Source organism: Mirounga angustirostris, unplaced genomic scaffold (assembly GCF_029215605.1).
Source record: "Mirounga angustirostris isolate CCGP_5_RB_7025 unplaced genomic scaffold, mMirAng1.0.hap1 SCAF_4, whole genome shotgun sequence".
In the NCBI taxonomy this organism is placed as follows: domain Eukaryota; kingdom Metazoa; phylum Chordata; class Mammalia; order Carnivora; family Phocidae; genus Mirounga; species Mirounga angustirostris.
Genome location: NW_026991712.1, coordinates 100325889 through 100353543, shown reverse-complemented (window position 1 = coordinate 100353543; position 27655 = coordinate 100325889). Strand labels below are relative to the sequence as shown.

The window sequence follows — 27655 nt, the reverse complement described above, 5'->3', positions numbered from 1 at the left end:
AGTCTTGGGCCACACCATGTGTTGCAACCGCCTTTTCTGTGTACTTGCTGCGGGCTGCGAGGACGGCCTTCTAAAGGAAGACTATCCTTTCGTCCTCACATTTGTTCTTTCTGAACAAGCAGATTCCAGATCTGTTCCTGAAGCCCATGTCCCTGGTGGCGTGGGAGGACCTACACCTCTGCATGGACAACTCCAGATACACAATTCCTGTGCGTTTTTAGGACCAGGTCCTCAGTACCTTTCTTTTGCCAGAAGTTGGGCTTAACCCTTCACATTTAATTTGTCTCTGCCAATCCAAATTTCTTTTGAGAAAGACTGAGGCTCCCCTTCCTTCTCTTCCACCTCAGAGCGATCATAGTTGGGTGGAAATGAACAGCTAGCTTCCCGAGTTAGATAATCCCAGCCAGGACGTTATTCCCACCAGGCATCACCTAACCTGGAATGCACCCCATCTTTCCCAGGCCTCCCCTTGCAAGTCTACCTCCATGATGAACCTGGGCCCGAGCTTTCAGGGCACAGGTGATACAGCAATTCATCACCTTGAAACTCCATAAACTCTTCAGTATTTTACGTTGATATCTCAGGGCTTTCCCTCTTAAATGCAAATTTTGTTACTGGTTGGTATTGCCACCCCAGGACCATCACCACAAGCCAGTGGGACAGAAAAACACTTCATACATAGAAGAAGGTGCCACATGTAAACACTTGCCAGGCTCTACAGTGAAAAGAAAGTCCCTTGCATTTCAACCTCTATTGGCCAAAATCTTGATGCATACACATGATGCAAGTTTCCAGCAGTTCCTACTTCAAGCTCTAGCTAAATCTTTAGAGGGGCACTTTGCAATCTCCTGGATTTTTTGGTGAAAAAAGTTCAGCTCTTTTGCTGTATTTCTATAAGCTCATTACCCTTTCTAAATAGTACTACTAGAGTGAATCTCCTTTCCTTTTTATATCTGTCCATCCTGGGTTAAGATCTCCTTTTCCTTTCATAGCTCATGTAGCTGAACCTTTCTCTTGGCTTAGTCTTTTCAGTCTGCTCCTTTTCTGATAAGGCCAATAATTCTCCAAACCACTCTAGTTCCTCCTTGATTTCCTTTAAAGAAAAAAAAAAAAAAAAAACCACCTGATCTCTACTTAGTAATCATCTTAATGTTTGGATTTACAATTATTTCACGGACTCATTTTCCTATCTAAAACCAAGAACACAGTATATACTTCTTAACTAAGGAGGCTCCCATTCCTTTTGATTTTTTCATAATAAAATCTACAACTCTTCTATAGGTGAAGCCACAGTTCTAGGATCCAATGGCCTGAACTTAGAGAAATCAACAGATCCAGAGCAAACATAATTCATGTTTTGGTATGGAGGAACTTCTGTTTAAGTATTAAAGTAATGCTTCTCTCCCCCCCTAGGCTGTATAGCTCTGATCCTTCAGCTGCTTGACCTTGAGACCAAGTCTCTCTGCAGAGAGGATGCTTTCTTGGTCTGCTTGTGGTGGGTCAGTTGAGGTTGGTTGTATGACCGGTGGTCTATAAAAATCTTAGAGAAAGTACACAATTACATAAGATTCATCCCTCCAGGGCCTTCCTTTGGCCTGGAATAAAATTAACTGAATGTGGTAAAGCCAATTTCTCACTTCCTACCTTGGCCTAATTCACACAATTTCAAGGAGGAACCTCACACAACAGCAGTCTCGAAACATTTTCACTTTTGCAATACAAAGTCCTGGCCAGCAGCTTTGGCTAAAACACATAAAAGCAGCAAATGCTAGTCCACCCCAAAGGACTAAAAAGATCAACAGCTTCCTCAGCCTCACCTACAGCACCAATCCAAGTGGAACCCAAAGTTTAAGTGCCTCAGCCCACCCACAAAACCCAGCTAGGATCAGCGCACCCTGCACTTGCTAAGGCCTAAATGCCCATCACCAACAACGGTGCCTGGCTAAGCCACTTGCCTGTGGACTGGACCATATAACCTTCCCAGTCCCCAAAACTCAAAGTAATAAATGCTCCTCTTCCTGAGTGAGGAAGATCTTCAGTGCCTAATCAGAGCTTCGACTACAGTAGAGTTCAACAACTGTTTGAATAGATGAGTAGAAAAATGAACTCACCTTCTGAATGAACAAAGCACAGTTTTGAACTTGCAGAGGCTAACGATGTAACACAAAATAAATGCAAACCAAAATGGCTGGAGTTCTCAAGGGCCAGAAAATGTATCAGGCATAATCTAATCTTTTAGGAATGCTCATCTTCGTCATTAAGTCCTGCTGCAATTTGGGTTAAGATGATTCTCTGCCCAGCCTCCTGGACGGTTCAGGTAATGCTATTATAGGTCTTGGATGAAGAGTGTTGGCAAAGATGAAAGACTACTTGATGCTAAACTCTGCTTGCTACAAATATTTGCCCTCTTCTCTTCAGACTTGTCCTCATTAATATGGAAGATAAGAAAAAAATAGGCAAGATCTAAAAAAAAAAAAAAGTAGGCAAGATCTAAATTACAAAACATATTTAGGTTTTTAAAAAGTCTTTGGAAAACACTTCGATGTTTAAGTTCACAGAGTAATTTGAAATCACAAAGGCTTTTAACAAATTATACCTAAAATTCTTCTTTCTTGTATTTATTGCTATTAAGTTATTATATACCTATTGCTAATAAGTTACTATTTATTTATACATTCCCAAAGATTTATCGAGCACTATGTGCTGGTCCCCAAGAATTCAGCAGTGAATGAATGTAAGTGGGCTCTGCCATCATGAGGCTTAGGTGTAGCAGGAACATCAATCCCTAAAACAAATATTTCTAAGGATGATGGGTTGTATAAATGGAGAATTTAAAAACCAAGAAACAGACAAAATGGCAAGCTCCAAGTCTAGAGGAAAAAGATAGGGTGACAAATTCTGGGAATGGAAAAATATCCAACATGACTGCAGGAGAATGAGCAAGAGAAAAGGGAGTTGAAGCTGCAGAGGACAACAAGGTCAGATCTCAAAAGGCCTTCTTTACCCCCAGAGATGAGGAAGCACTCTAAGTTATAAAAGGGTTCACATGATGGGGGTGGGTAGGTGTATGTTAAGACTGAAGATGCAGCTGGGAGAATGCATTGGCATAAAGTAGAATATACACAATTCGGAGGCACCGGGCCAAGTGATGGGGCGGGGTGGGGGGGAAGCACAGATGCCTTCAAGACAGACAGTGAAGGCTGAGCAGTAAATACTCTGCACCAACTAAGTACTTGACACATACTGTGAGGTGGCTACTTGTATCCCTTGTTAGAGATGAAAAACAAATCTAGTGAATTTGCTCAAAGTCACCCAGTAAACAAGAATCGAACCTAAATGATACCAAAACTTTAGAAATTTGCTCTTACGTCAATTAGAAATACTTTTCTGCAAACCATCAGGCAGCATATTAATAAGAGCTGCAAAATGTTTATAACTTTTGACCTAGAAGATTCACTTTGGAAAATAAAGTTGAAAGCAACAATCCAAAGTTGGGGAATAATATGTACAAGGACATTTATAGTCATGCTATCTATAAAGGAATTGGAAGTAATCCAAGTGACTGACTGAACAGTGAGCATATCAAGTGGACTATATTATTTTCACAGCTGCATACTATTCCATTATCACTTCCTACATGATCCTGAGAAAATTACGGAGTCTTTCCTAAAATTCTTCAGCTATAATAATTATGCCCCCTTGGTGAATCTCTCAAATCTCTAGGGAAACAAGCATTACTAATACTAACCATAATCGTATTTAGTGGAAGGACTGTTATCGCCACTTGCTGATTAAAAGTTTACAATGTGCAAAGCTGAGAGGCTGGAACTTGTCATACATTATCTCATCTAATCCTCATGATGAACTACAGTAGAGACAGTGTTATTCTCAGGAGGCCACTGAGGGATCAGAGAGAGAAGTGAAAGAGCCTACCCTAGATCATACAGCTTATTAGCACATCCAGAATTTTAACTGTAAAGCCTATGTTCTTGTCAGTATACAATGCCAACCCCTGGTGTTCAAGGAGAAAATGAAGGTTCAGAGAAACTAAGCCAAAAGAGGCTCAGAGATCACAAAGCTAAAGAGTGACAGAGCCAGAATTTGAATGTAAGTCTCCCAAATACTGGTAGATTGTTTTCTCTTTTGTTCTATCACAGTTGTCAAATATGAAATCACCAACAGGTAGATAAAACTATATAAGTTAAATCACTTTTAAAGTCATAATATTCTTTAGATTCTATTAGCCTAAATAAAACATTGGCAGAAAAAATACAACAGAAGAGAAAACTTGCCGAAGATCAACAGGATGTTATTCCAAAAGGACTGATGGGAAAAGCCCTATATCATGGAAAGATTAGATGAGTTGGGAGAAGGAAAGTGTCCCAGTTATCACCAAGTGCCTACCATGCCCCCCAGGGCTATGCTAGACATTTTGCCTCTCTGAGCTCACTTGCTCTCCACAACACTATGCAGGAAGAATTATCCCTACTTCACAAGCAAGGAAACTAAGATGCTGAGAGACTAAGGGATTTGCCCGCAAGTGCTCATCTAGTGGGATGGGATTTGAACTCAGGCTGGTCTGGTGCTCAAGTCCACGTTCTTTCAATATACCATGCCGCCTGCTGTTACAAGAAAACTGGCAAAGTATGAATTGTTTTTGCATCCTGTGATTAAGATGAGGAACATAAAATCTGGCATTCTCGTTCAACCAGTATTACAGTTGGTGGTAGGAATTCATTCAATAGTCATTCATTCACAGGAGCTCTCCATCTATGCCAGGTACTAAGATTAAAAACAAAGCTGAAGAACAAACGGTCCACAATTTTATGGAACTCATGATTTTTGGAGAAATAACATAGGTTTTGGTGTTACTTGGGAATCTGAAACACTGTTATCTGACTTAAAACGGCTAAACCTCAGCTATCTTAGGAACCAAGTAATTCTGGGCGGCAAAGTTTCTGGATGGTGGAGGTTTACTCCTTTAAGCAACAGATCTCTCATTTCACAGATGTTTTTATAATTGACCCTTGAACAACACAGGTTTGAACTACATGGGTCCATTTGTATGCAGATTTTTTAAATACATATATGTACAGGACTTTATTTTCCTTCTGATTTTCTTAATTTTTCCTCTAGCTTACTTTAAGAATACAGTATAATGCATATACAAAATATGTTAATCAACTGTTATTAGTAGGGCTTCTGATTAACAGCAGGCTATTAGCAGTTAAGTTTCTGGGAAGTCACAAGTTATACATAGATTTTCAACTGGACAGGGGGTCAGTAGCCCTAAGCCCTACATTGTTCAAGAGTCCACTGTAATCATTTTTCAATGCTTTGTCAATTTTTCCAGGACTTTCTGAGCTCCAAAATCTGACACTTTGTAACCCTATTCCCACAGATTTCCCTATACTACTGTATCCAAGGGATGGATGGATAGAGGGAGGTAGAGAGTAAAGGAGAGAGCTGAAGGCAAGAGAGTAAGGCCTTTATAATAAGTACTTCACAGGAGAAATTCTGAACTCAATTATTTTCCAATCTTCCCAAATATTTTGTTGTTTTTGTTTTTAAGGATTAATATGATTTAAACTTCTCTTAAGGATCTGGGTCTTAAGTATTCTGTCATAAGAAAAGTAATGCACTGTTACTCAGGAAACCAAGTAACCTTGGGCAAATCACTGCATAATGAGGGCTCAGATTGCCCATTTTTAAAACCAAGGAGCTGAGCTAAAATTACCTCTAAGGTAATTTTCCAGCTCCAGAATTGTATAACTCTTTGAACAATACAATTAGTTGCTATACTGGTCCATTCAAAGAGGACGATCCTTCCCTAGAGCCCAGTGCAGTATGTTGGATCAGTTTGGCAGCATTTCTCCACAGTCCAAGATTAATATGGTTTTTGAGCTTTTGAGTCCATGGTTTATAGGGTTTGTTTAACTACTGTCAATTTAACTTTCAGCTGTCCCTCTTTCTCATTTTAACTTGCAACCTGTAATCTCCCTGGATTTAAAAAACAGGCTTAAGAAACACTCAATAAATGAGTATCTACTAAGTGCCAAATACGGAATGTGCATTACTGCAGTTAATTTCATCCCTACAACGTTGCCAACAGATATTTTATAAATGTGGAAACCCAAGATCAGAGTGCCCAAGGTGCCCAAAATTATAAGTGGCACAGCTAGGATCCAAAGCCAGGTTGATGTATTCAAGGCCCAGGTGCTTTCAACTACACAATGTTGCCTCATGAGTTTATGAGAATAGTGTGTAAATGAAATGTCCTTAGGTTTTAAGTCAGAATCTAGGAACTGTCTAATGGCTAGTGTAAATGAAGTTTAGCTTATTGCATTTACACAGAATATAAGAAATCTATTTTACCTCTTCTTTAGAGAGACAAGGGTATTATTTTAGTATTATTAAATGCATTTCTTCATTTAGCTTATTTTACATAAAACACAGCAAGGCAACTGCCAAATGGGCAAGCTTGCCAAATAGCTTAAGGCTAGCTAGGTAGGTGAAATTAATTTATATGCATCACTGAAACTGGTGAACCACTTATTAAACATGGAAGGGAAAAAATCAGATCCTTTACCAAATTTCTCATTACTCTTCGCTAAGGTCACTAAATGGAACTATATATCAAGATTGAGGATTCAATAAGGATTTAACTATCAAAGCCACCACATAAATACTCCCAAGAGTCCAGCTTTTATCATTTTATTTATTTACAGGAATGAAACTGATGTTAACAACAATTGACACATTCTCTCCTTAAATGGGGTCTCTGGAAGCACCCAGATCTTTCATGTTAGTGCTCATTCTGAACTCCAGAGATTTCCTGCTTCCTCCTCACTGAGGATAAATTGCTGTATTCTACTGAACCCCCAAGTACAGTTTATGGGAAAACACAAGGTTCTATTTTCAAGTACACCGTCATCATAAATAATCTCAACTCAAGCATTTCTTGTGTGGCTGACTATGTCCTAAGCTTACTAACTTCCTTTAGCCAACAAATGCTTTTTCATATTTGAAGGTCAAATGCCAGGGAATTTAAAAATTTTCTGCCAAATCTACATTTTGGAGTATCACTCTGAGAATTACCCTTTCTCTGCCAGGCACAGCATACATAATTAAGGAAAAGTTGTCTTAACTGAATGACATTACCCAACCCCCCTCCCCCCCAAAAAAGCTTGCAAAAAACAGATGCTGTAAGCTGGCTGCAAAAGGAGACAGGCAACCTGAAAAAGGTGACTTGAGTTTCTGGTTCATGGGTGGATGTTCACTCAAGCACACCACTGGCCTCTGGAGACCACAAAACCAAAAAGAGTACCTCTAGTGTATAGTGTCCAATTTCCCCAGAATCAAAGTTTTCATAACCCCTGGTCCTCTCTGGGCTTCTAATTAAATGTTCTCTTCAAGACCCAAAACTCTCCCCCAGGAAGGCAGCAAAAATGTGTGCATAAACGTAACTTGGAAAGTTTGGGACAGCTGCTACTCCTAGTAACAGTAACAGGGGTCACCAGTTGGGGGGGTGGTTGGGACAGATGGAGGACAAGACTCAGGAGGACCGGGTGGTAACGATAAAAACCAAGTGAACCTGCAGGGATGGAGGAAAAGTTGGGGACTCAGTGTCTGAGATTTAGACAGCTAGAGTCTGACTAGGGGAATAAGAAGCCAAGAGGGCGACAAGAGGCACAGCCGAGAGGTCATGAGCACCAGGGCCAGCTGCAGTGAAGCTGGGCAGTTCACACAGGCTGGTGAGCAAGCTTCTCCAACAGCCCTCTCGGCTTGGAAGCAAGAGCAGGAAAGCCTGTGAGGAGGGCACGGCAGGGCAGGGGTGACCGGCCCAGCTGATGTCACAGAAGGTGAAGGGAACTGGGGATGAATGTGGAAAGTCTGACCACACATTCGGGCAGGACTCAGGAGTATGCAGCCAAGAAAGAATGGACCAAGGAAGGAAGAGGTATCAGTCAACAAAGAGCACAGGGAGAATAATGAACGGTTAGGTAGGTGTGAGGAAGTGAGTTGGCAAGTCAGGAGGTTAGAGGCAGAAAGAGAGCAGGCTTTGGACACTTCTGCAGATGCCCATTATGTAGCTGAATCTCTCTATACGGTCTCTGCTCCCTCAGCATTTAACATATTCAAGAGAAAGGGCCATCATCTGATATTGCAGGCTATGCACCAAAGTCCTAGAACTTAACATCTTCACACCAAATGCAAATGATGCGGCCATATTCCAGTCTTAATGTTATGGAGGATATTTCATCACTGCTCAGAATAACTGTCCTGCTGGGGACATCACTGAGGGCTGAGCGTCTTTGCACATTCTTCATCTCACACACACTCTCCCCGCCCAGTTTCTTTCTCAAGCCTTCTTCCTCTCCTGTAACCACTCATGTCTCTTTCTGGTCTCATCTCGCTCACCCAGCTGCGTGCACTTTTGCACCTGCCTTGTAGCATCCAATGACTTACTTCCTTTCTGTATTCTTGCAAAAAGCTGACTGAGGTCAAATCTGCTTTCTCCTGGCCCCACAAAAGCAGAAAGTTCCTATAATTTATCTTGAGGACTCCAGTACCCTGCACATAGGAGATTCTAGACAAATGTCTATGGGAAGGACAGAAATACCTTGAGCCAGGCACACACATTCACACATCATACCCTGCACATAAGCAAAATTATCAATGCACCCAAAAATGCATTACCCCCTACCAAACATTTGCCATGCTCATTCACTCTAATTATGGTCTCCTTTCCCCCCTACCTTGGTTTTATAAAGGCATGCCTGAAGTAAAATCCATGCTGTGTAGACTAAAAGCCACACTGGACCAGGGACCGAGTTTTATTTACCTTTAGAATCCTCAGTATCCACTACAAAACCTAATATTTAATAGACAAATTGATGGCTTAATCAATGAACTCATATGCACAAATTCCCGTAAAAACAGAACCAAACAGAAAGCAGAAGAGCTAGGAAATTACCAAAACACAAATAATCCATGAACTAGATCATCAGACTCTCAAGAAGGTGAAAACTAGTTTCATGAGTTTAGACATTTCTAGCTGAAATACAGTAAACTTCAGTGCAAGGTAATACAATGTCACTTTGCACTTGCAGGGCAGGCCTGGTTTCCCGAACATGTTCCCAGGCATTTCCCCACGCAAGTCACCATCTAAGCACTCAGCTTGGTAGCAGGAATGATAAACTTCACAGCATTTGGAATTAGGACAATTGGACTCAAGTCCTGTCTTCACCACTTCCTGTCTGTGTGACCTTGAGCAAAGTCCTTCAGCTAGTGCACACCTCCATTTCCTTCTCTGTGGCGCAGTGATAAGATCTTGTTCTTCCTGGCTCTGAGACTCATGAGGATCAAGGATGTGGGAGAGGAGGAAGGAAATAAAATCTTGCTGAGTACCTACTATGCCCCAAGTGTTTTACAAAAATTATTTAATTCTCATCACAATCCTGCAAAGTAGGTTTTACGATCTCTTGCCTATGAGGAAATGGAGACTCAACAAGTGAAATAATTTTCCCAAAATCATCAAGTTCTGTGCCAGAGCTGGGATTCAAACATCTCTGTCTTGTCCCAAAGCTCTCTTCATGAAACCATAATGCCTTCTTAATGAGCTCTAAATATGCATAAAAAATTTTAGCTGCTATTCAGCATATTACTGCTATGTCAGTGTTTGCTCTTATTGCTGTAAGTGTGGAAGACAGAGACAAAGAGAAGCAGCTATTTGGTAACGTCACATGTCAGAGACAGAGCTGCACCTCACAGGTCCCCGGACTCCTGGCCTGAAGCCTTCTCATTAAACCATATTGCCCCATGCTCCCAGGAAAAGGCTGCTGACATTAGCGGGCACAGAGGCAAGATGCTTGTTTATTCAAGCCAGCTGTTACTGATCTATTTTAAGACAAGTACTTTGAAAATCATGGAAGGTGAGTATCAAGTGTTTCATTGACTATTCCATATTAATTGACCCTTTAGAGAACTCCCATGTGAGCAGCATATCCTGCTGGCTTCCTGTTAAGCAAGCAATTCAAAGGCTGACTACAATTCTCGCAACACGTATTTTGAAAGCACATTCAGATAGCGGCACAAAATTCTAAAATCATTTCCTATGAAAATCAAAAGTATCTACTTCTTTGCTGTTCGTGGTTCTGTCCACTAAATGCTTAAGACCGGGGAAAGGCAAAATGCAAACTTGTGACTGCCCTTCACACAATGCAGGATCTATGTTAATGGGGCGGGGGGTATAATATTCTAATTAACATTCTAAATAATAGGTGTCCATGCATTTACAAGAAGAATTGCTATAATACAGAAAGGGGGAAAAAAAAAAAAGAACCATTTGAAAGCCTGCTATTTACAACAATGATGTTCCTGCTACCCAGAGAAATGTAGGCACTCCTGACCCCACTAGGGAATAGAGCATAAAAAACATGCACTCAGGACCAGGTGTTACCAGGCACAGTATTAAAAGGCCAAAAAGGACCAGCTACTCTTATTCTCTTGCTCTCTCATTAAATTTTCCTCAGTTTTTCTACCTGATTTTATTTCCTTTCCCCATCATAAACCTGTCAGAGGTCTATCTCCCATTTTACACTGCGTAAGATAAATGTGTATAAAATAATCCAGTTGATACATTCAATACCCTGAAACCAAAATTATTACTCAGTAACTAGTATGGAGGATTAGTGATAACCACAAAACCAATCTGAGAACATTCCTCTAAAGCAAAGGCTATAAGAGAACAAATACAATGGGGGAAAAAAATTCACAATTCACATTCAGATGTGCCAAAAGCCTTGCTGAAGAAACTCCGTTTGCTTTAAACATTCTAATTCTAATCTTGGCTCCACCCTGAACTACTTGTTAACACAAATCCTAGACTCTTCTTAGCCTTGGAGAGTAGCTATCACATGAGGATAACTAACAGTGACTGTTTCATGGTAGTGTGACAAGGAAATTTAATGGAAAGTGTTAACCCTCCATCTTGTAGGTTTCTGCAGTAGTAATCATCACAGTAAAAATCATTAACACTTGAGTATTTGTTACGTGCCAATCACAGAGCTAATTCATTCCTTCAGTCCTCACAACCACCCTAAGGGGTAGGTCCTTTTATTATGCCTATTTTAGATAAAAGGAAGAACAACAAACGGTTCTAGACACTTTCTGATAGTCAGTCACTCAGGTGGTTAAGTGGTAAAGTAATATCTATTATTCATAATGCCACCCAATCAACAGATGTTTTTGATTTTTAATGATAGTGCCAAGTACATCTTATTAAAATCCATAGAGATGTTTGAAAAGGTAGTAAACAAAGTCGTCATTTCCCATTCATCCATGAATTTAGTTTCTGATTATGTATGAGTCTTGGTGTCAATTTCTAGAGATGTATATAAATAAACAAGCCTATGGCAGCCTCAAGCAAGTCACAGCCTGGAAGGGACACAAAGTATTGCGAAAACGGTGCAAAGAATGTGCTCTGCCTATGTATACTACACAGTGTGGCACAAGGCAGTAAGTGATCAGCCAGGGTGACTTTTTTTTAACATATTATGTATTATTTGTTTCAGGGGTACAGGTCTGTGATTCATCATTCTTACACAATTCACAGCACTCACCATAGCACAAACCCTCCCCAATGTCCATCCCCCAGCCACCCCATCCCTCCCACCCCCCCACCACTCCAGCAACCCTCAGTTTGTTTCCTGAGGTTAAGAGTCTCTTAGGGTTTGTCTCCCTCTCTGGTTTCATCTTATTTCATTTTTTCCTCTCTTCCCCTATGATTCTTGGCCTTGTTTCTTAAATTCTACATATCAGTGAGATCATATGATAATTGTCTTTCCCTGATTGACTTTTTTCGCTTAGCGTAATACCCTCTAGTTCCATCCACATCATTGCAAATGACAAGATTTCATCTTTTTGATGGCTGTGTAATATTCCACACACACACACACATATATATACACATACCACATCTTCCTTATCCATTCATCTGTCAGTGGACATCTAGGCTCTTTCCATAGTTTCAGCCAGGGTGACTCTTGAAAGGCCTCTTCAATCACACAGATAAAGGCATTTCAAGCACAGAAATGGGCACATGCAATAACATGGACATTTAACAGCACAGTTCATTTGAGAAGCCACAGAAAGTTCAGGAGCACAGAGTGAAAGAAAGCTTTGAGAGGTGGAGCAGACACCCTTAGCCAACTAGACAACAGGTCCTTGTATGCTTACGAAGGAATCTGGATTTTATCCCACTGTCCATAAGGAACCACTGAACAGTTATAAGGAGGTTGACTAGCCACTTGCTCCAGCATTTCAGGTAACCCTTAGGAATCCTCACTCTCCATCACACCCAATGTTCAAGCAAGCCTTTGTGGCTCTACCTTGAAAATATATCCTGAATCAAATGAGGGAACTAACAGCATTTGTGCATTCAAATGGTAAGATCCAGAAGAAAACAGATGATGCAGGAAAGCATGGGGATAGAGTGACAAAGGGACTGGCCTTCACTAGGAGCACTGATAATCCACCCATAGAACAGGAGAGAAAGCATCATCTATGGGCACAGATGCAAGAAGGTGAGAATTTGAGAAAGCTCTCCTTATTGTGTTTTCTCAGCAGAATAGGAAGCAAGGTCAACCAGATGAGAGGAAAGAACGGAGACAAAGGTGAATGAGATTTAACAAGAAAAGGTATCAGGAAGGTGGGAGGATGGGCAAAATGGGTGAAGGGCAGTGGGAGATACGGTCTGGCACTTATGGAATAAGTCACAGGGATGAGATGAAAGGTACAGCATAGGGAATATAATCAATGGCACTGTAATAATGTTGTATAGTGACAGATCATAGCTACATATACATTATACATAGCATAATGTATAGACTTGTCCAATTACTGTTATACACCTGAAACTAATGCAACATTGTGTGTCAACTACAATTTAAAAAAAGATACAAGTAGTCATCTGGGAGAGTCAGAAAGTAAATGGGCAGTTCTCAAACCTTTTGGTCTCAGGATCTTGTTACACTCTTTAAATAATTGAGAAAAAAATAATTATTGAGAACCCCAGCAGCTTATGTTCATGGGGGTTAGATCTATCAACATTTAACATACTAGTAGTCTCAACTGAGAAATCTTTAAAATATCTACAAGCACATAATCCATGGTCCATCACAGCAATGACATCAGCAGGATCATGCAGCCTTTAGAAAACTCCACTACACACTTGTGAGAAAATTAAAGAAAAGGCAAATAATGTCTTAATTATTATATAAAAAAAAGATTTTTGGCCTTATGGAACTCCTACAGGTATCTCTGGACCTCTGCCAGGAGTCCCCAGACCACACTTTGAGAACATCTGGTCTAGAGAAATGCAATCAGATGGCTGGGTAGCCTAGAGTGCCCACTGAGGTTAGGGATCATGAATTTAAAGTGAGAATAGTCTGAGTGTCCTAGGTTTTCCTCCATCAGACCCAGCAGCCAAGTTGCAGGCAGGAGTAAGTGGAGCATTGCACTTTATTCAAATGAGTTTCACAAATCAAGAGGAGCTGAATTATCATGACTGCAGTATTTAAGCTAAGGAGGAAGGAAGTGAAGACATGAAGGCAGTGAAGAGGTGGTAGGACCAAGAGTTCAAAAGATTGTTGGAGTTCAGGTATTAGAATGAGCCAGAAAGAAAATAATAAGCGAACAGGATGCTTGACACTGAGAATATGGAGGGTAATTACTAATAGCTTCAAACTCCACAGCTAAAACTGAAGGTGCTCCCTTTCCCTATAAAATCTGCACCTCCTCTGTATTGCCTCCCCTTCCAAGTGCCCCCATCACCCAAGCCTGAAACACAGGCTCATTCTAGATACTCCTGGCTCTCACTGCATTGAAGAGGCCCCAAAGCCTTGTCCGTTCCAACTCTCCATCACATCCATCTTTTTGTCCTTCTCTACCCTTCCTGTCCCACCCCTTTCTCTGGCATGGCATTCACTGACTGCCTCCTCCCCTGACTGAACTTCAGCAGCAGGTTTGCTCACGCCCAGCTCTGCCCCATCAAGCTCATCCCTCCCTCTGCTTTTGGGCGGGGGGAGGGCTTTGCACAATGAAGTCTGATCATGTGATTTTCACCACTCCATCCGTGAAATGATGGCACCAATAGAGGCGGAGGTGCCAAACAGGCAGGTATAGGCTATCGGCATGAATTTGGGATCCACTGAGGTATGAAAAGCAGGTAACGTTACAGTGACATGAGAAGACACAGGAAAGAGAATACAAACAAAGACAATGAAGGAGGCAATTCAAATTTCTATGGAATGTTTAAAGAGAAATCAGCAAAGGAAACAGGAAGGGATAGTAAAAGCAATGAGAGAATGAGGAATGTGTACTGTAGTAGGAATCAAGGGAGAATTTCAGAAGGAACAGAAAAGGCCATGTCAAATGCCATAGAGAGTTTAAGAAAAATAATTTTGAAAAGGGTCTATTGTATTTGAAAGTTAGGAAATTGGTATCCATACTGAATCAAACCTGTCTGCATTACAAACATGATATAATTTTCCCCCATCAACAAAACACACACACACACACTTTCCCATTTCCCTCACCCTGGCAGCCATGGGACTGCACCTCACCAATAATGTCTCAGCACTTTACCCTTTATCCCAGGCTCTGGTTCCTGGAGAGTCCAGGTTAAGCCATCAAGTATGCCTACAGAACAAGTGCTTAAGATGCCTTAATAGGACTCAACTCCTTTACATGAAAAGATCTCAATTGGTATGAAGTTTAACATTATGCTGACAGATTATCCAAGAGAATAATCTCACAAATGGCTAAGAGGTTACTGACTTCTGAGGGGACTGAATAGTGACATTATTTTGAACTAACTGCACACCACTCTTTTTGGACAACGACTGCCTTTTCACCTCCCTGCAGTATAACCCAGTCATTTTCACACACCACCACCTTGTTTGGGGGGCAGGGAGTGCAGACATGTATTGGAACACCCACCTTAAGGCTAAAACTAATATAATCATAGCTTTTAAAACCATGTAGAGTTATGTATAATGAAAATAAAGTTCTCCCATTTTTTTCAACCTTTTTTTGACAAAGTAGTAACAGCATCAAAGCCCAACTTCGTGTTAGTAGCTTGGAAGGAAATCCTGGGGATAATAGTGATATACTCTTTTAGAACTGCTGCATCACCAACACTTGCTGCTCAGAGTCAAAAACACGGAAATCAATGACAGAGGAAACGGCATCAGAAGAGGGGCAAAGAAGAGGGGCAAAGAAGAGTGAAAAGTTTTAGGAACACATTAAACTTATTTTGTATTTTCTTATACACATACTTGTTTTTTCCACACATACATATACAAGACTGCCATGTGATAAAATTTGTCTAAAACTAAAAGCTCTTTTAATAAGTATAAAATTAAAATTCTATTGGATAAGAAAACAACCCTCTATTGTTGTTGTTGGGAGTATTGTTGCTGTGGTGGTGGTTACTGGAAAAGAAAAGAGAAGGATACTTGTATAGCTCTCGGTATTGATCCTCTCCTCCTACCTGCTCTTCTCCAATGGGGTGTTTGCCCATCACACACCAAATCTGTTTCTGTCAAATCGCCAAAAAATTTCATTTTTGACAGTCCATCCTCCATCCTTGTCTTACTAGATCTATCAGCAGCATCGGACATGTCCGCTCACTGTATCTCCCAGGAACACTTTATTCACTTGGTCTCCTGAAGCCACACTCCGATGATTTCCCTCCTGCCTCATGGCTATCTCCTCTCAGCTCCTTTATAGGTTCTCATCCTTCTACCCTTGGCATGTGGGCAGGCCCAATGGCTCACCCCTTTGACCTTTTCTCTCTACACTACTCCCTACGTGATATCATCCTGTCTCATGATTTTACATACCACCTATACCCTGCGGACTCCAAAATTCACATCTATATCCCCACTTCACCACTGCCTGCTCAGCATCTCCACCTAGATGTCTACAGGGCGTTTCAAACATAACTGGCTCCAGACCTCCCTGCCCCCTTTAGACATCCGCCGAAAGCTAGCCTTGCTCCAGTTTTCCTCATCTCAATGAGGGCAACTCCATCTTTCCAATTTCTCAGGCCAAAATTTTGGAGTCACTCTTGGCTCCTCTCTTCCCATATACCTAATCTGGCTCCATCAATAAACTCCTGCTGACTCTCCCTTCAAAACATATGCAGAACTGAACTATTTCTCACCATCTGCCCTGCTATCGCTCTGGCCAGAACGGCCATCATCTCTTGCTGGGGTGACTGTATTAGCCTGTTTCCATTCTTGCTGTTCTACAGTCTACTCTCGGCACACAGCCAGAGTGACCCTGTTGAGAAGGTAAGTCAGGTCAGGGGACTTCCCATTTCACTCAGAGTGGAAAGTCCAAGTCCTTACAAGGACACATTAGTCTTAAAAATCTGGCTGCCATTTTCTCTCTGACCTCATCATGACCACTCTTGCCCACACTCACTCTCCTCCAGCCACAAAGGCTTTGCTATTCCTCCAGGATACCCATCATTTAATTGGCCTCAGGACCTTTGTACTTGGTACTCCCTCTGCCAGCAATACTCTTTCAAACATCCATATTCCTGCATTCCCTTACCCTCTTCAGGTCCCTGCTCAATTGTCATCTCCTCAGAGAAGCCCTTCTTGACTACCTTCTATGAAATCGAATCACATTTTGCTCTAGTCCCTTACTGGGTTGAAATCTCTTCATAGGACATATACATGTAGTCATTTCTTTATTGTCCATCTCCCCCACTAAAATATAAATTCTTTTAGGGCAGGAATTTTGTTGCCTTTGTTTATTGCTCCAAGCCAGTATCTACAACAGTGCCTGGCACACAGAGCCAGATAGGTGTTGAAAGAACCCTGAAAGCCTGAATTCACTTTAAGACAATTCAAAGTTTACCTATACCATACACAGTGGTCAGTAAATTCATAAGGTGTATTACTCTCATCCCAGGACATAAAGAAAAATTTTCCATTTCCAAATAGTAAGATTAAGATAATCTCATTGATAGATTTACGGTTGGTTATAGGCATTCACGGAGACCTTCTTAACCACTAAAAATGACATCAAGGTTACAACCCATGCCCTTCCACAATGCACCCCCGATACAAGTATCACAGATAAACAGTTCTGGGAGAGAAGAGCCTATGTGCTTTTTATCCTAGCTAGAACACCCTTTCAGATGAAAAATAAATCCAGATGCCAAATTTCTTGGATTTTCATGAGTCATGAAAATGATGAAATGGGTGACTACTGATTAATGTCTACCTCTTTAATTCATTTTAAACAAATTCTAAATCAGGGTTTTAAAAGAAGTACTTCTTTTAAATCTTTTAAAGATTGGATTTATTTGAGAGTGAGCATGGGGGGTTAGAGGTGTGGAGGGGCAGAGGCAGAGGGAGAAGCAGAATCTCTGATACGGGAGCCCCAACATGGGGCTCAATTCCAGGACACTGGAATCATGACCTGAGGCAAAGGCAGACAGAAGCTTAACCGACTGAGCCACCCAAGTGCCCCATAAAAAAAGTACTTACTTCTGAACTGAAGATGATCCTTTTACCAACGTAGCAAGACTAAAAAGAGGCTGATATCCACAGCCAGGAAGAACAATGTGAGACTGGGATCCCATTTGTAATCCTCTTTTGAAGGATAATTAACTTAAAACCTCAAGATTTAAACCTGTAATTTAGCAATTATTTGCAATGTTTTGAGTTTTGGTTTTTTTTAATGCAAACAAGGTGGAAGGTGAACAGTAAGAAAATGGAAGACATCACACTCACTGGAGATAAACACTCTTATTAAAAGAGGCTAGTCATTTTATAGCCTCTTACAGGATAATTAAAAAGCCAATAAACAAAACACCAACAAATTAAAATTTCCTTTGTCAATTTCTGTTCATCACAGTCTCAAATGCCAAAAACTCTGAAGTGAAAACTTCTAGTTATTTCCTGGCCTAGATCATGTGCTATAAGGAAATTCAAATTAATATCTTCCATAGAACCTAAATCAGCTGGACAGAATGACTCTTAGATACTAGAAACAGCAAAAGCCACAAATAGTAGTAATGACATCTCAAAAATCAGAAGAATAAAGTCTGCCGGGATGCATGTCAGGATTTCACTAGGTTACTAGGTTATTCACTATATAATATGAATATTGCTGATGGGGTAGGAGTCTTATAACTAGAAGCAGCTAGAAAGACGGGAGTAGTTAGATGCAGAAATAGAGATGTCAGCCCAAAGGGGTTTACAGACCTTGCGATTATTTCAAAATTTTGACTGCAACCTATTACTCTTAATGACAGCAGGAAAAAAAATGTTTTAATTTTACTAATAGTGAACACCTATTAAGTGCTGGGCACTGTAGGCATGTTAAATAGGTCACCTTAATGAAATCATTAATAAGTGTCATTTAAGGATTTAGTGACAATCTGTATAACTCATCTGTCTAGCACTCAGTTGTTCAGCAACCTTTCTCTGCAATGTGGTCAAGAACCAAGAAAGAAGCAAAGACAGCCATAATCATTCAGGTACTAGCCTTCAGGGGTTCACTTTTGCGAGAAGCCCTCACTCACAGTACATTACAGAGAAAAAAGCATTGAATTTGGAACCAGAAATCTCAGGACTGGACAGGCTTAAGATTCCAAAAGCAAAATAGCCCAAGGAAAGTCATTCAGCTGTTTATCTCCTTATAAGCTAGTGGCTTATCTGATAGCACAGTGTAATAATTCCTTTAGGGTAAGGATCCTGATGTGTTCACTGCAGTACCCCAGCAGGGAATCGAGTTCTTAGAGCATCATATGTGCTCCATTTTCATTAATGATGCTTATAATGATGCTCCTCAGTGATCAAAGACTAAATTACATTGGCTATATTCAACAAAGAGCACAAACACGTTTGAAAAGATTCTCATCCACTGTTAACATTCAAATAAAGGTTAGAAGAATAAGAGAGGAAGATCCTCAGCTGTCCAGAAAAATTGATTATTGAGAACAACTTATTGAACAACCCCTGAGGGTTCCAGGAAACTGAAGTTTCAGGAAGTGCACACAATACCGTATTCCCTGATGGAGGGCCAAAGCATCCTGATCCACACTGCCTCCTGAGGCTATAGGCCAGGTGGAAAATGGTGATCTGTAAACTCACAACCAACTGCAGCTCCCTACAGAACTTTGCTAAGAACAGCAGCTTCCAGCTTAATGGAAATGTCTGTTAAACCCCTTAACAGGGGGCGCCTGGCTGGCTCAGTCAGTTAAGTGTCTGCCTTCAGCTCAGGTCATGATCCCAGGGTTCTGGGATCAAGTCCCACGTCTTCTGGCTCCCCGCTTAGTGGGGAGTCTGCTTCTCCCTCTCCTTCTCCACCTGCTTGTGCTCTGTTTCTCTCTCGCGCAAATAAAATTTCAAAAAAAAAAAAAAAACCCTTAACAGGATATCCAGAATTGAGACAACTCTGAACAGGTCCACAGATTTGGCACTCATCACCCAGGATTATGGGAAAGTATGAAATAATTTACCTCACTTCTAAAATCATATAGTTCTCACCACTTACAAGCCCGTTCCGTCTGGGGGACTGCTGACCAGCTGACTGAAAGCAGATAGGCTAGGCAAGGGATGCAGAATTTGAGGTGCAGAGGGACCCTGGTGAAACACTGACGTGAAGAAGAGATGAATGTGTGTGCTCTAACTTTAATTATTCAATTTTATGAAGTCAGTTCCATTGTAAAAGGCTGCCAAGTAGTTGAGGCTCTATCATTCAGGATTAATGATAAAATATGTCTTGGAGGGGACCCCTCCTCCCTTTTAAGTTGAAAGTGATTTTTTAATATTACAAAGAGAAAATAGATGTGCTGACTGGTGTTTAAGATCTTTCTGAGTGGAAACTTTCTGGCAGGACCACGAAACTACTATGCCTCTGAGCCGTGACTTCTGAGTTGACTCTAGGATGCACACAGCCTTCCAGAATTGCTGGGTTTTTGTTTTTGTAACCCCTCGAGGAGGCACCTCCAGGCAAGGCTACAGGAGCCAAGAGGTCACCACACCACCTGAGCAAGCCCTGAATGAAGGAAAGCACAATCTCTAGCGAAACTTCTTGTTTCCTGTCGCTGCTGACAGAGGTTGGACTCCCTCCTTCTCACATAGCTTAAGAAGAGCTGTAAACACAGCCTAGCTCGGCAGCTGGCCACAAGCTCGAGGGGCTTTCGGGGACAACCGCGGCATGGTGCTCCCTTTTCCTCCCTTTGACCAGTGGCATTCCTGTACAGATAACGGTACCGGAACGCCCTCCACTTCCTAGAGTCATCATTTATGTTACGGTTCCTCTTTCAAGAAAACATGGGGACGAAACGCAAAGCAGAAGAACAGACTAAAAGCAAAATCACCCCATCCGTTTATCCCTCACCATTGTTATTGTAAAAGAGCTGGATCAGATTCCTTTTGTTGCCCTACACACACACACAAACGCACAAAAGTAGGTGAAGGGCACCCTAAGACAGTTTTGGGTTTTGGGTTTTTTTTCCCGCCTCACAGAAAGCCTTTACGAAACCCTCATACCATCTCCGGACGCAGGACTTCAACATTCTGCTAAAGACCTAAACCGCCTAAATCATTTCAAGCCAAGGTATGAAAAGCCGAAGCGGTCCCCAAAGCAGAAGGCTGGGAGGCAGGGCAAGCTGAGCGCACCTAGATGTTTGCATTTACACAAAGAAATTAGCCGGATGATTAATGGGAGATGCCGGCTGGAGGCGGAGGCGCCCGCGCCGGCTCCCTTACCTGGGACATCTGCGGCCTCAGGTTGATCTCCTTCAGGTTGATGGAGTGCGCCCGGAGATTGTTGAGTAGCTGGCAGAGCAGGACTCCATCGCGGAGGGTCTGCGCCAGGTCGAACACCTGCGCCGAGTCCCAGGTCACCCGGTGGTTGGCGGGCAGCACCTTGCAGTGGATGAGCCACTGCGCGCACTGCTTCCACGGCTCCATGCCCGACGGCTCCGGGACGCGGCCCGGCCGGGAAAGGCGCCGAGGATGCGGCTGCCGCCGCCGCCGCCGCCGCCGCGGTTCCTCCACGCCCCGCCGACGCCAGCCGCGGCCGGCCCCTGCCCTGCGGGCGTGCGGGGGAGCGGGCGCCGCGCCGGCGGTTCGGGAGCTCCGCGCGGGGCTCGGGTCCTGTCCCGGCCCGGCTCCTCCGCCGCCGCCCGGCCGCCGCTGCAGCGAGTCCCGCGCGCTCTCCGTGCGCCCCGGCCGGCTCGGCGGCGGCGGCGCACAGGCTTCCGACTCGCGAGCCCGGCGCCCGGCGACTGAGCATGCCCAGCGCGCCGGCCCGTCTCGCTGCCGTCTGCGAGTCCCCAGAGGCGCGGTGGGAGAGCGCCGCCGCCCCGGCCTGGGGTCGGTGCCCGGGGCGGGGGAGCCTAGCGCCCCCGCCCACCTCGAGCCCGCGGGTTTGCGGAGGGTCCACGCCCCCACCCCACCGCGGGCGTCTGGGGATTCTCCCTCGGGACGGTCTCCGCTTTGGGGACAGTGGGGCTGAACGCTGTAATACAGAGGGGCTCCTACTGGGACCCCCCCACCCGGATGGCGACTGCAATTTCTTAAAGGGTCCGAGGGGGAGCGAAAGATTAATTGGGGCAGCGGGACTCCCTGAAGAAGTGAAAAAAGGGCCCAGAGCATCTTGAGAACGCCGTGCTGAAACTTGGAGAGATCGTCACCCCTCACCCCTTCCCGTTCTAGCCCCTAAATTCTCTTCCTGCAGATAATTCCTGTCTCCAAGTTAGTTGCTGGTAAGAATGTTCTGGCACCTTAGAAGTGTGTGTGGAGGGCGCCTGGGTGGCTCAGTTGGTTAAGCGACTGCCTTCGGCTCAGGTCGTGATCCTGGAGTCCCTGGATCGAGTCCCGCATCGGGCTCCCTGCTCGGCGGGGAGTCTGCTTCTCCCTCTGACCCTCCTCCCTCTCATGCTCTCTGTCTCTCATTCTCTCTCTCTCAAATAAAATCTTTAAAAAAAAAAAAAAAAAGTGTGTGTGGAGACGCCTGCGGAAACCTACCCCTAACCCCCAGCCTATTTCGACGCCAGGTGTTTTTCACTTAGAGACGGTTTCCCTCGCAGCCCGGTAACTGTTCATCGCCACCGCAGTCCCGACGCTCTTCATCCGCACTGAAAGCGGCGGGGGGGAAATAGGCCGGCGAGACGCCCTCGGAGCGCAGGCGGCCACCCGCGCATGCGCCGGTGACCCGGGACCAGGTTGGAGAGCAATTAGCGTCGGTCCTCAGCTGCGCGGGTCGGGCCCAGCTCTGGGACCCTTGGAGAAGTTGGAACATAACCCCAGATCTCAGAGCTGACTGAAGCAGCGCATTAACATTTCCTACAACCTCTGGGGCCTCCAGATTGGGCCGCTTTTACTCCCACTGCCCCTCAAAACCAAAAACAATGTTTAAACTATTCGTGGCAAGATACTACCACATTGAACTCCTACTGTTCTGTATAAACGTGGTCGTGGCTCGCCCTTTCCAGATGTATCCTTTTAAATTTTGAAAATAAAAAGTGGAGTTTTAGATTTTTTTATTACACTTCCGTAGCTCAAATTTTCTATTACGAACCATATTTTTGAGAAAGAAGGTGGAAAAAAAATTTTTAAGTATATCTGATCTGTTAAGGACAGGGACTGTGCCTTTTTCCATTAGTCTGTGAAAATCGGAGCACACGGTGTACGCTGAGCGTTAAACAATCAGCCGGATTTCCTTTCCTCACATGCATCCTTCCCAGCAATTTCCCCTTGTGTTCAATCCAGATTACAAGAATTGCACCATGTTTCCTAAACTTTGGCAAATAAATCATACTAAACTTTATATTTTTAGAAACAAAATCCAACACATCTGAATCACCAGGTAATACATGATCCTGCATGAAGAGAAATTAAATTGGAAAAGAAATTGCATTTTAAAAAACATAACTAGAAGTATAAATTCCATTTCAGGTAGCATTAGATCATCCTTGGGTTTTGTAGAACATTTCCAAAACCCAGGTAACATACACTATACCAAGAGGCAGAGCTGGGTTTAGGGCTTGAGCTTGGCTAGTTTCCTAGCAACATGACCTTGAGAAAATTGCATAACGCAATTAACCTTCAGTTTCCACATATGTAAAATGGGAAAAATAATCCGTCGTAGTGTTGTCGTCCGGATCAAATGATACAATACCTTGCTTTTCAAAATGCCGTCTGTGGACCAGCAGCACCACCCAAGAACTTGTTAGAAGTGTAGACTCTCAAGCTCTGCCCCCAGACTGAATGAATCAGAGTCTACCTTTTAACAAGATCCCCAGGTGACATGTATTTATGCTAGTCTGAGAAGCACTGATATGATGCATAAAACGTGGTGCCTAACAGTAAGAGCTCCATAACATTAACCAATAGCTTTTGGTTCACAAAAAGGCAGCAGTGACCAAACAAATTCTTTTTATTTTTTTTTACAATCCATATATATTGTAATATATATACTATTACTTCAAAACATAATACTTCTCAAATACAGTGAAATAGAGAGCGGAGAGAAGGTCAAGAGGAAAAGCTATGGAAGGCCCAGAAGGGGGCTGGTAGAAGTGCAAGGTTCTTCAAGTAAACAAGGAGCTAAGGGGCAAAATGTGAGTCATGTGGAACTCATTAAAGTGTCAGAAATTGGGCAACAACAAAAATGGGCTTTTTTGAGCTGTCAGCAGAAGTTGTTTTCTTTTAAAATCTTACTACCTAGTGACAATGACCAGCTGGGTGATAAGGACCAAATTCTGTCAGTGGCAACGCCTTGCTAGTGCTCAGCGTGTCCCCATGAAGGCCATTCTTGCACGGGGGACTTGGGATTTAGGACTCAGTGGACCCACTGCCCTGAGACCTGTATTAGCTCCTGAGGCACACCCGCACTCTGCCTCTTACCCAACGCCAGGCCCTCTATTGGGCGCTTGACAAACATTAACTGCAAGGTAGATGTTCGCCTTTCCTAACAGATGAAGAAATAATTTCAAAGGCAGTAAGCACCCCCTTCTTCTGGGTTACGAAGCTCTCACAACAGGGTGTGAGTGTGATTGGGCTCCACATCTGTGCTATTTTTATGCAAAGCTGCTCCCCATTATAATAATTACTTTTGCGAGTTTAATTACTGGTTTAAATCTCTCCCCGCTAGACTGAAACACCTTGAAGGCAAGGATGGTAACTTATTCATCTTCAAATTTCCCAGAACCAACCTTGGTGATTGGCACACCATAAGCATTCAATAAATATTAGTTGAGTAAGTGAGTAATGAATGAACAAATGAGCTATGTTGCCTCTTCCTATTCTCTCTGCCCTCTCTTCCTGGTAGTGAAAAGATCAGGAAGCACTCACGGTGTTACTGTCAGGCCACATGAGGAGAAGGGCTGCTCCTTCCTGTGTGTCTTGTGAGCCTTTCAGGGCCCTCCAGCCTATCAGGCACCCTCACTTCTCCCTTGCACTGCTCTGCAGTTTGGAGCTTTGCCTCAGCCCTATGTAGGATAACAATGGGAAACAGTATGGGTGGTATCTGAGCTTCAGGAAACAGGAAAGACAAGAAAGCAGATGATGGGTATCACACACTAGGGCTCTTTCCATGTTCAAAATTACACCATAATCAGAAAATAAGGATTCAAGAATTCACTAGGTTATGCCTCAGTCCTAATGTACCAAAGGACATTAGGAGATGAAAGCCACATAAATTCATTTCTTGCTATACAATCTGTGCCGTCACTCAATCCTCACCAGTTTTTTTCTTTTTATTATTTCAACTGTTAAGGTTACAAAAGCACTAATATCTATCTACCACCAAGAAATTCAGAAACCCAAATTTCTTATTCTGTATTTATTTATTTTATGTCACAGAGGTGAATCACTGATGCTATAAAGCATATCAAAGATAAATCTATTCATGAAAGCATTACAAACACAAAAACATAAATATTGTGGACTGCAAACTGAAATCCAGGCTCTCGGTTAGGTTAATTTTCTTCAACTACAATCAAATGTAGTTTGGTTTCACAACCATTAGGGATACAGGCTTTAAGTTTCCAGTAATTTGATACTGTTTTAAAAATAAATACCAGAGAAACACTGTAAAAGATAGGATGGGGCACCTGGGTGGCTCATTCGTTAAGCGTCTGCCTTCGGCTCGGGTCATGGTCCCAGGGTCCTGGGATCGAGCCCCGCATCGGGCTCCCTGCTCTGTGGGAAGCCTGCTTCTCCCTCTCCCACTCCCCCTGCTTGTGTTCCCTCATTTGCTGTGTCTCTCTCTCTGTCAAATAAATAAATAAAATCTTAAAAAAAAAAAAAGATAGGATGGGTTAGAACGGGATTTCTATAGCAATATTCTTTCAATAGATGTGAACATTATTTATTCAAATCAGTGTGAATCACTGTGAATTTAAATATTTTTAGGTATAACTGAGCAAGATCTCATTAGGACCACAGGCTTTTCTTTTCTCTTCTGACATGTTTAAGCCCTGATAAAAATAATAACAACAACAGCAATGATGATGATGATGGCCCTTATTCAAATTACCACTTAGCATCTAACAAAAGAAATTTACTTGCGATAATTTATGACACAAACAGCCTCCATAGTAGCAGCCTAAAAAGGAGCATAAGAACATGACCCGAAGTCTATGTGTTACAAGGGATGGACTAATAAAATACTAATTAGCTAACTAATGTCCAAATAAATGAAAAGATAAGTGTTCCTACTCTCTCTCCGCTGTGGATACACACACACACACACACACACACAATGAAGCTCCAAAGGTTTAATTCACCAAATTAACCGTACCTCAGCTGGATCTTCTGAGAGTCTGGTTCACATTAAACATGCTGCAGCCCTCAGGCCCTGGTTAGTCATTAGTCTGCTCTCAAACATTAGCAGTAATACATGTACACATTAAGTTTTAAATATGACTGAGAAGGTTGGACTTGCAGGGAAAAGCTAAATAGCTAAATAACTGTGTATTCCTGTAAGCAGCTAAGGGCCTTGATCTAATTTGAGGAACATTTCTATTTTATTTGCATGTTGATATAAATAAATTGTCAAAGAGAGAGCTCTTCATACTGAGATGGTGAATATTAAAATCCAATGTGGGAAGTATGTGGTGTCCCTGTTTCCACAAAATCCTATGCATATCATAATCTTAATACTGATTTCCTTGTAGAATTATTATCTCCCGAAATGTCTGGCATCACAACTACCACCACCTTCCTTCAACTCCACCCTGCCCCTCCCGTGAGCTCCTTGGGAACAGGGACTATATCTAATTCATGTCATATCTCCAATGCCTACCACCTAGTAGGGGATGGACAGATGCACAAATGCATGGGTGGGTGGACGGATGGGTGGGTGGATGGGTGGATGGATGAGTGGATGGATGGATGGGTGGGTGGACATATGGGTGGATGGATGGGCATGTGGATGGATAAATAAAATGAATAGGATGTAAACCACATGACTATAGTAATTCTGAGAAGGGAGAACAACAAGGCTAAAGTTCCATTTACTATTTCTACGTGTCACTCAGATGTATTCGAGCCACCAACAATATCCTTGGGAAAATAATACTGCTGGACTGATTGGCTTTACCCACATGAAGAGACTCCAGGAGTACTAGAGAGTGCCCCTGTTCCCTCATCCCAAAACAAACAAAAAACCTATTTCATTTATTTTTGCTTGAATGTCTTTTGACAACTAAAACCCATTATCACGCCATTAGGAACTACCTGAGAGAGCTAACATATTTGGTTATGCCTGAGATCAGATCACAGCTACTATTTATTGAGTTCTTATGAGCACTGACAGCTAGCTATTGAAGTACGTGCTTTCTGTGCTTTGTTTTATTTGGTTCTCATAATCTCTCTAAGGTATGTACTATTATTTCCCTCATTTTATAGATGAAGAAACGAAGACTCAGAAAGCTCAACTCTCTTGCCTAAATTCAAGCAGCCAGTAAGTGGCAGAACCCACATGGGAGCCCCAACACTGTGATGCCAAGATCCACACATATCACAATGATGCCACTCTGCCGCCCTGGAGATAGAAAATACAGAGAGATTCCCAAGAGCAGACTCCAAAAAGATGGCTTTATACATAGCCAAGTTTGAATCCTCCACACCTATGCAAACTTAGTCATTAAGAACAGTTTCAGTATCTACATAAATGAAATTCCCCTCTATTGCTATTCAAATATCAGGAAAAGAATCGAAATCTGCTTGGTAATGTGAAGTTGTTTTAATTCTTTATTTGTATTTTATAAATATTCCAATTTTAAATGTTTTTTAGTTTCTTAAGTATTCCATTTATTCTTTTCGGAGGTTGGGCTTTTATTGTGCTGTGTTATGTTCCAGAGTGACATGGGGTTTTGAAGTACTGTGCTTTAGAAAACTTGTGGGTATCTTTTTTGATCATCAGACTCATTATGACAACGCAGGAGTGATTTAACAAAAAGGCTCGCCAGCTTTTTGGGGAATTCACATGAGAATGCCAAAAAGCACCAAAATGGAAATCTAATGTGCCTCGTTAATCTCACACATGTGCACCCAGACAGACGTTCTCACATTTATGTATTTTTGCAGAATGTTTACACTCTATTTTG

General features: G+C 42.5%; 1 protein-coding gene across 1 annotated transcript in view; it reads right to left on the bottom strand.

Annotated features, from left to right (window-relative positions):
* The window catches only part of VAV3 (vav guanine nucleotide exchange factor 3), a 359026-nt gene extending 336875 nt beyond the window's left edge, over nt 1-22151 (bottom strand). The window contains exon 1 of the mRNA XM_064588729.1: nt 20805-22151. Coding sequence (XP_064444799.1) covers nt 20805-21695 — 891 coding nt within the window. The 5' untranslated portion in view covers nt 21696-22151. The remainder of the gene's footprint in view (nt 1-20804) is intronic.
* Nucleotides 22152-27655: the final 5504 nt, after the last annotated feature.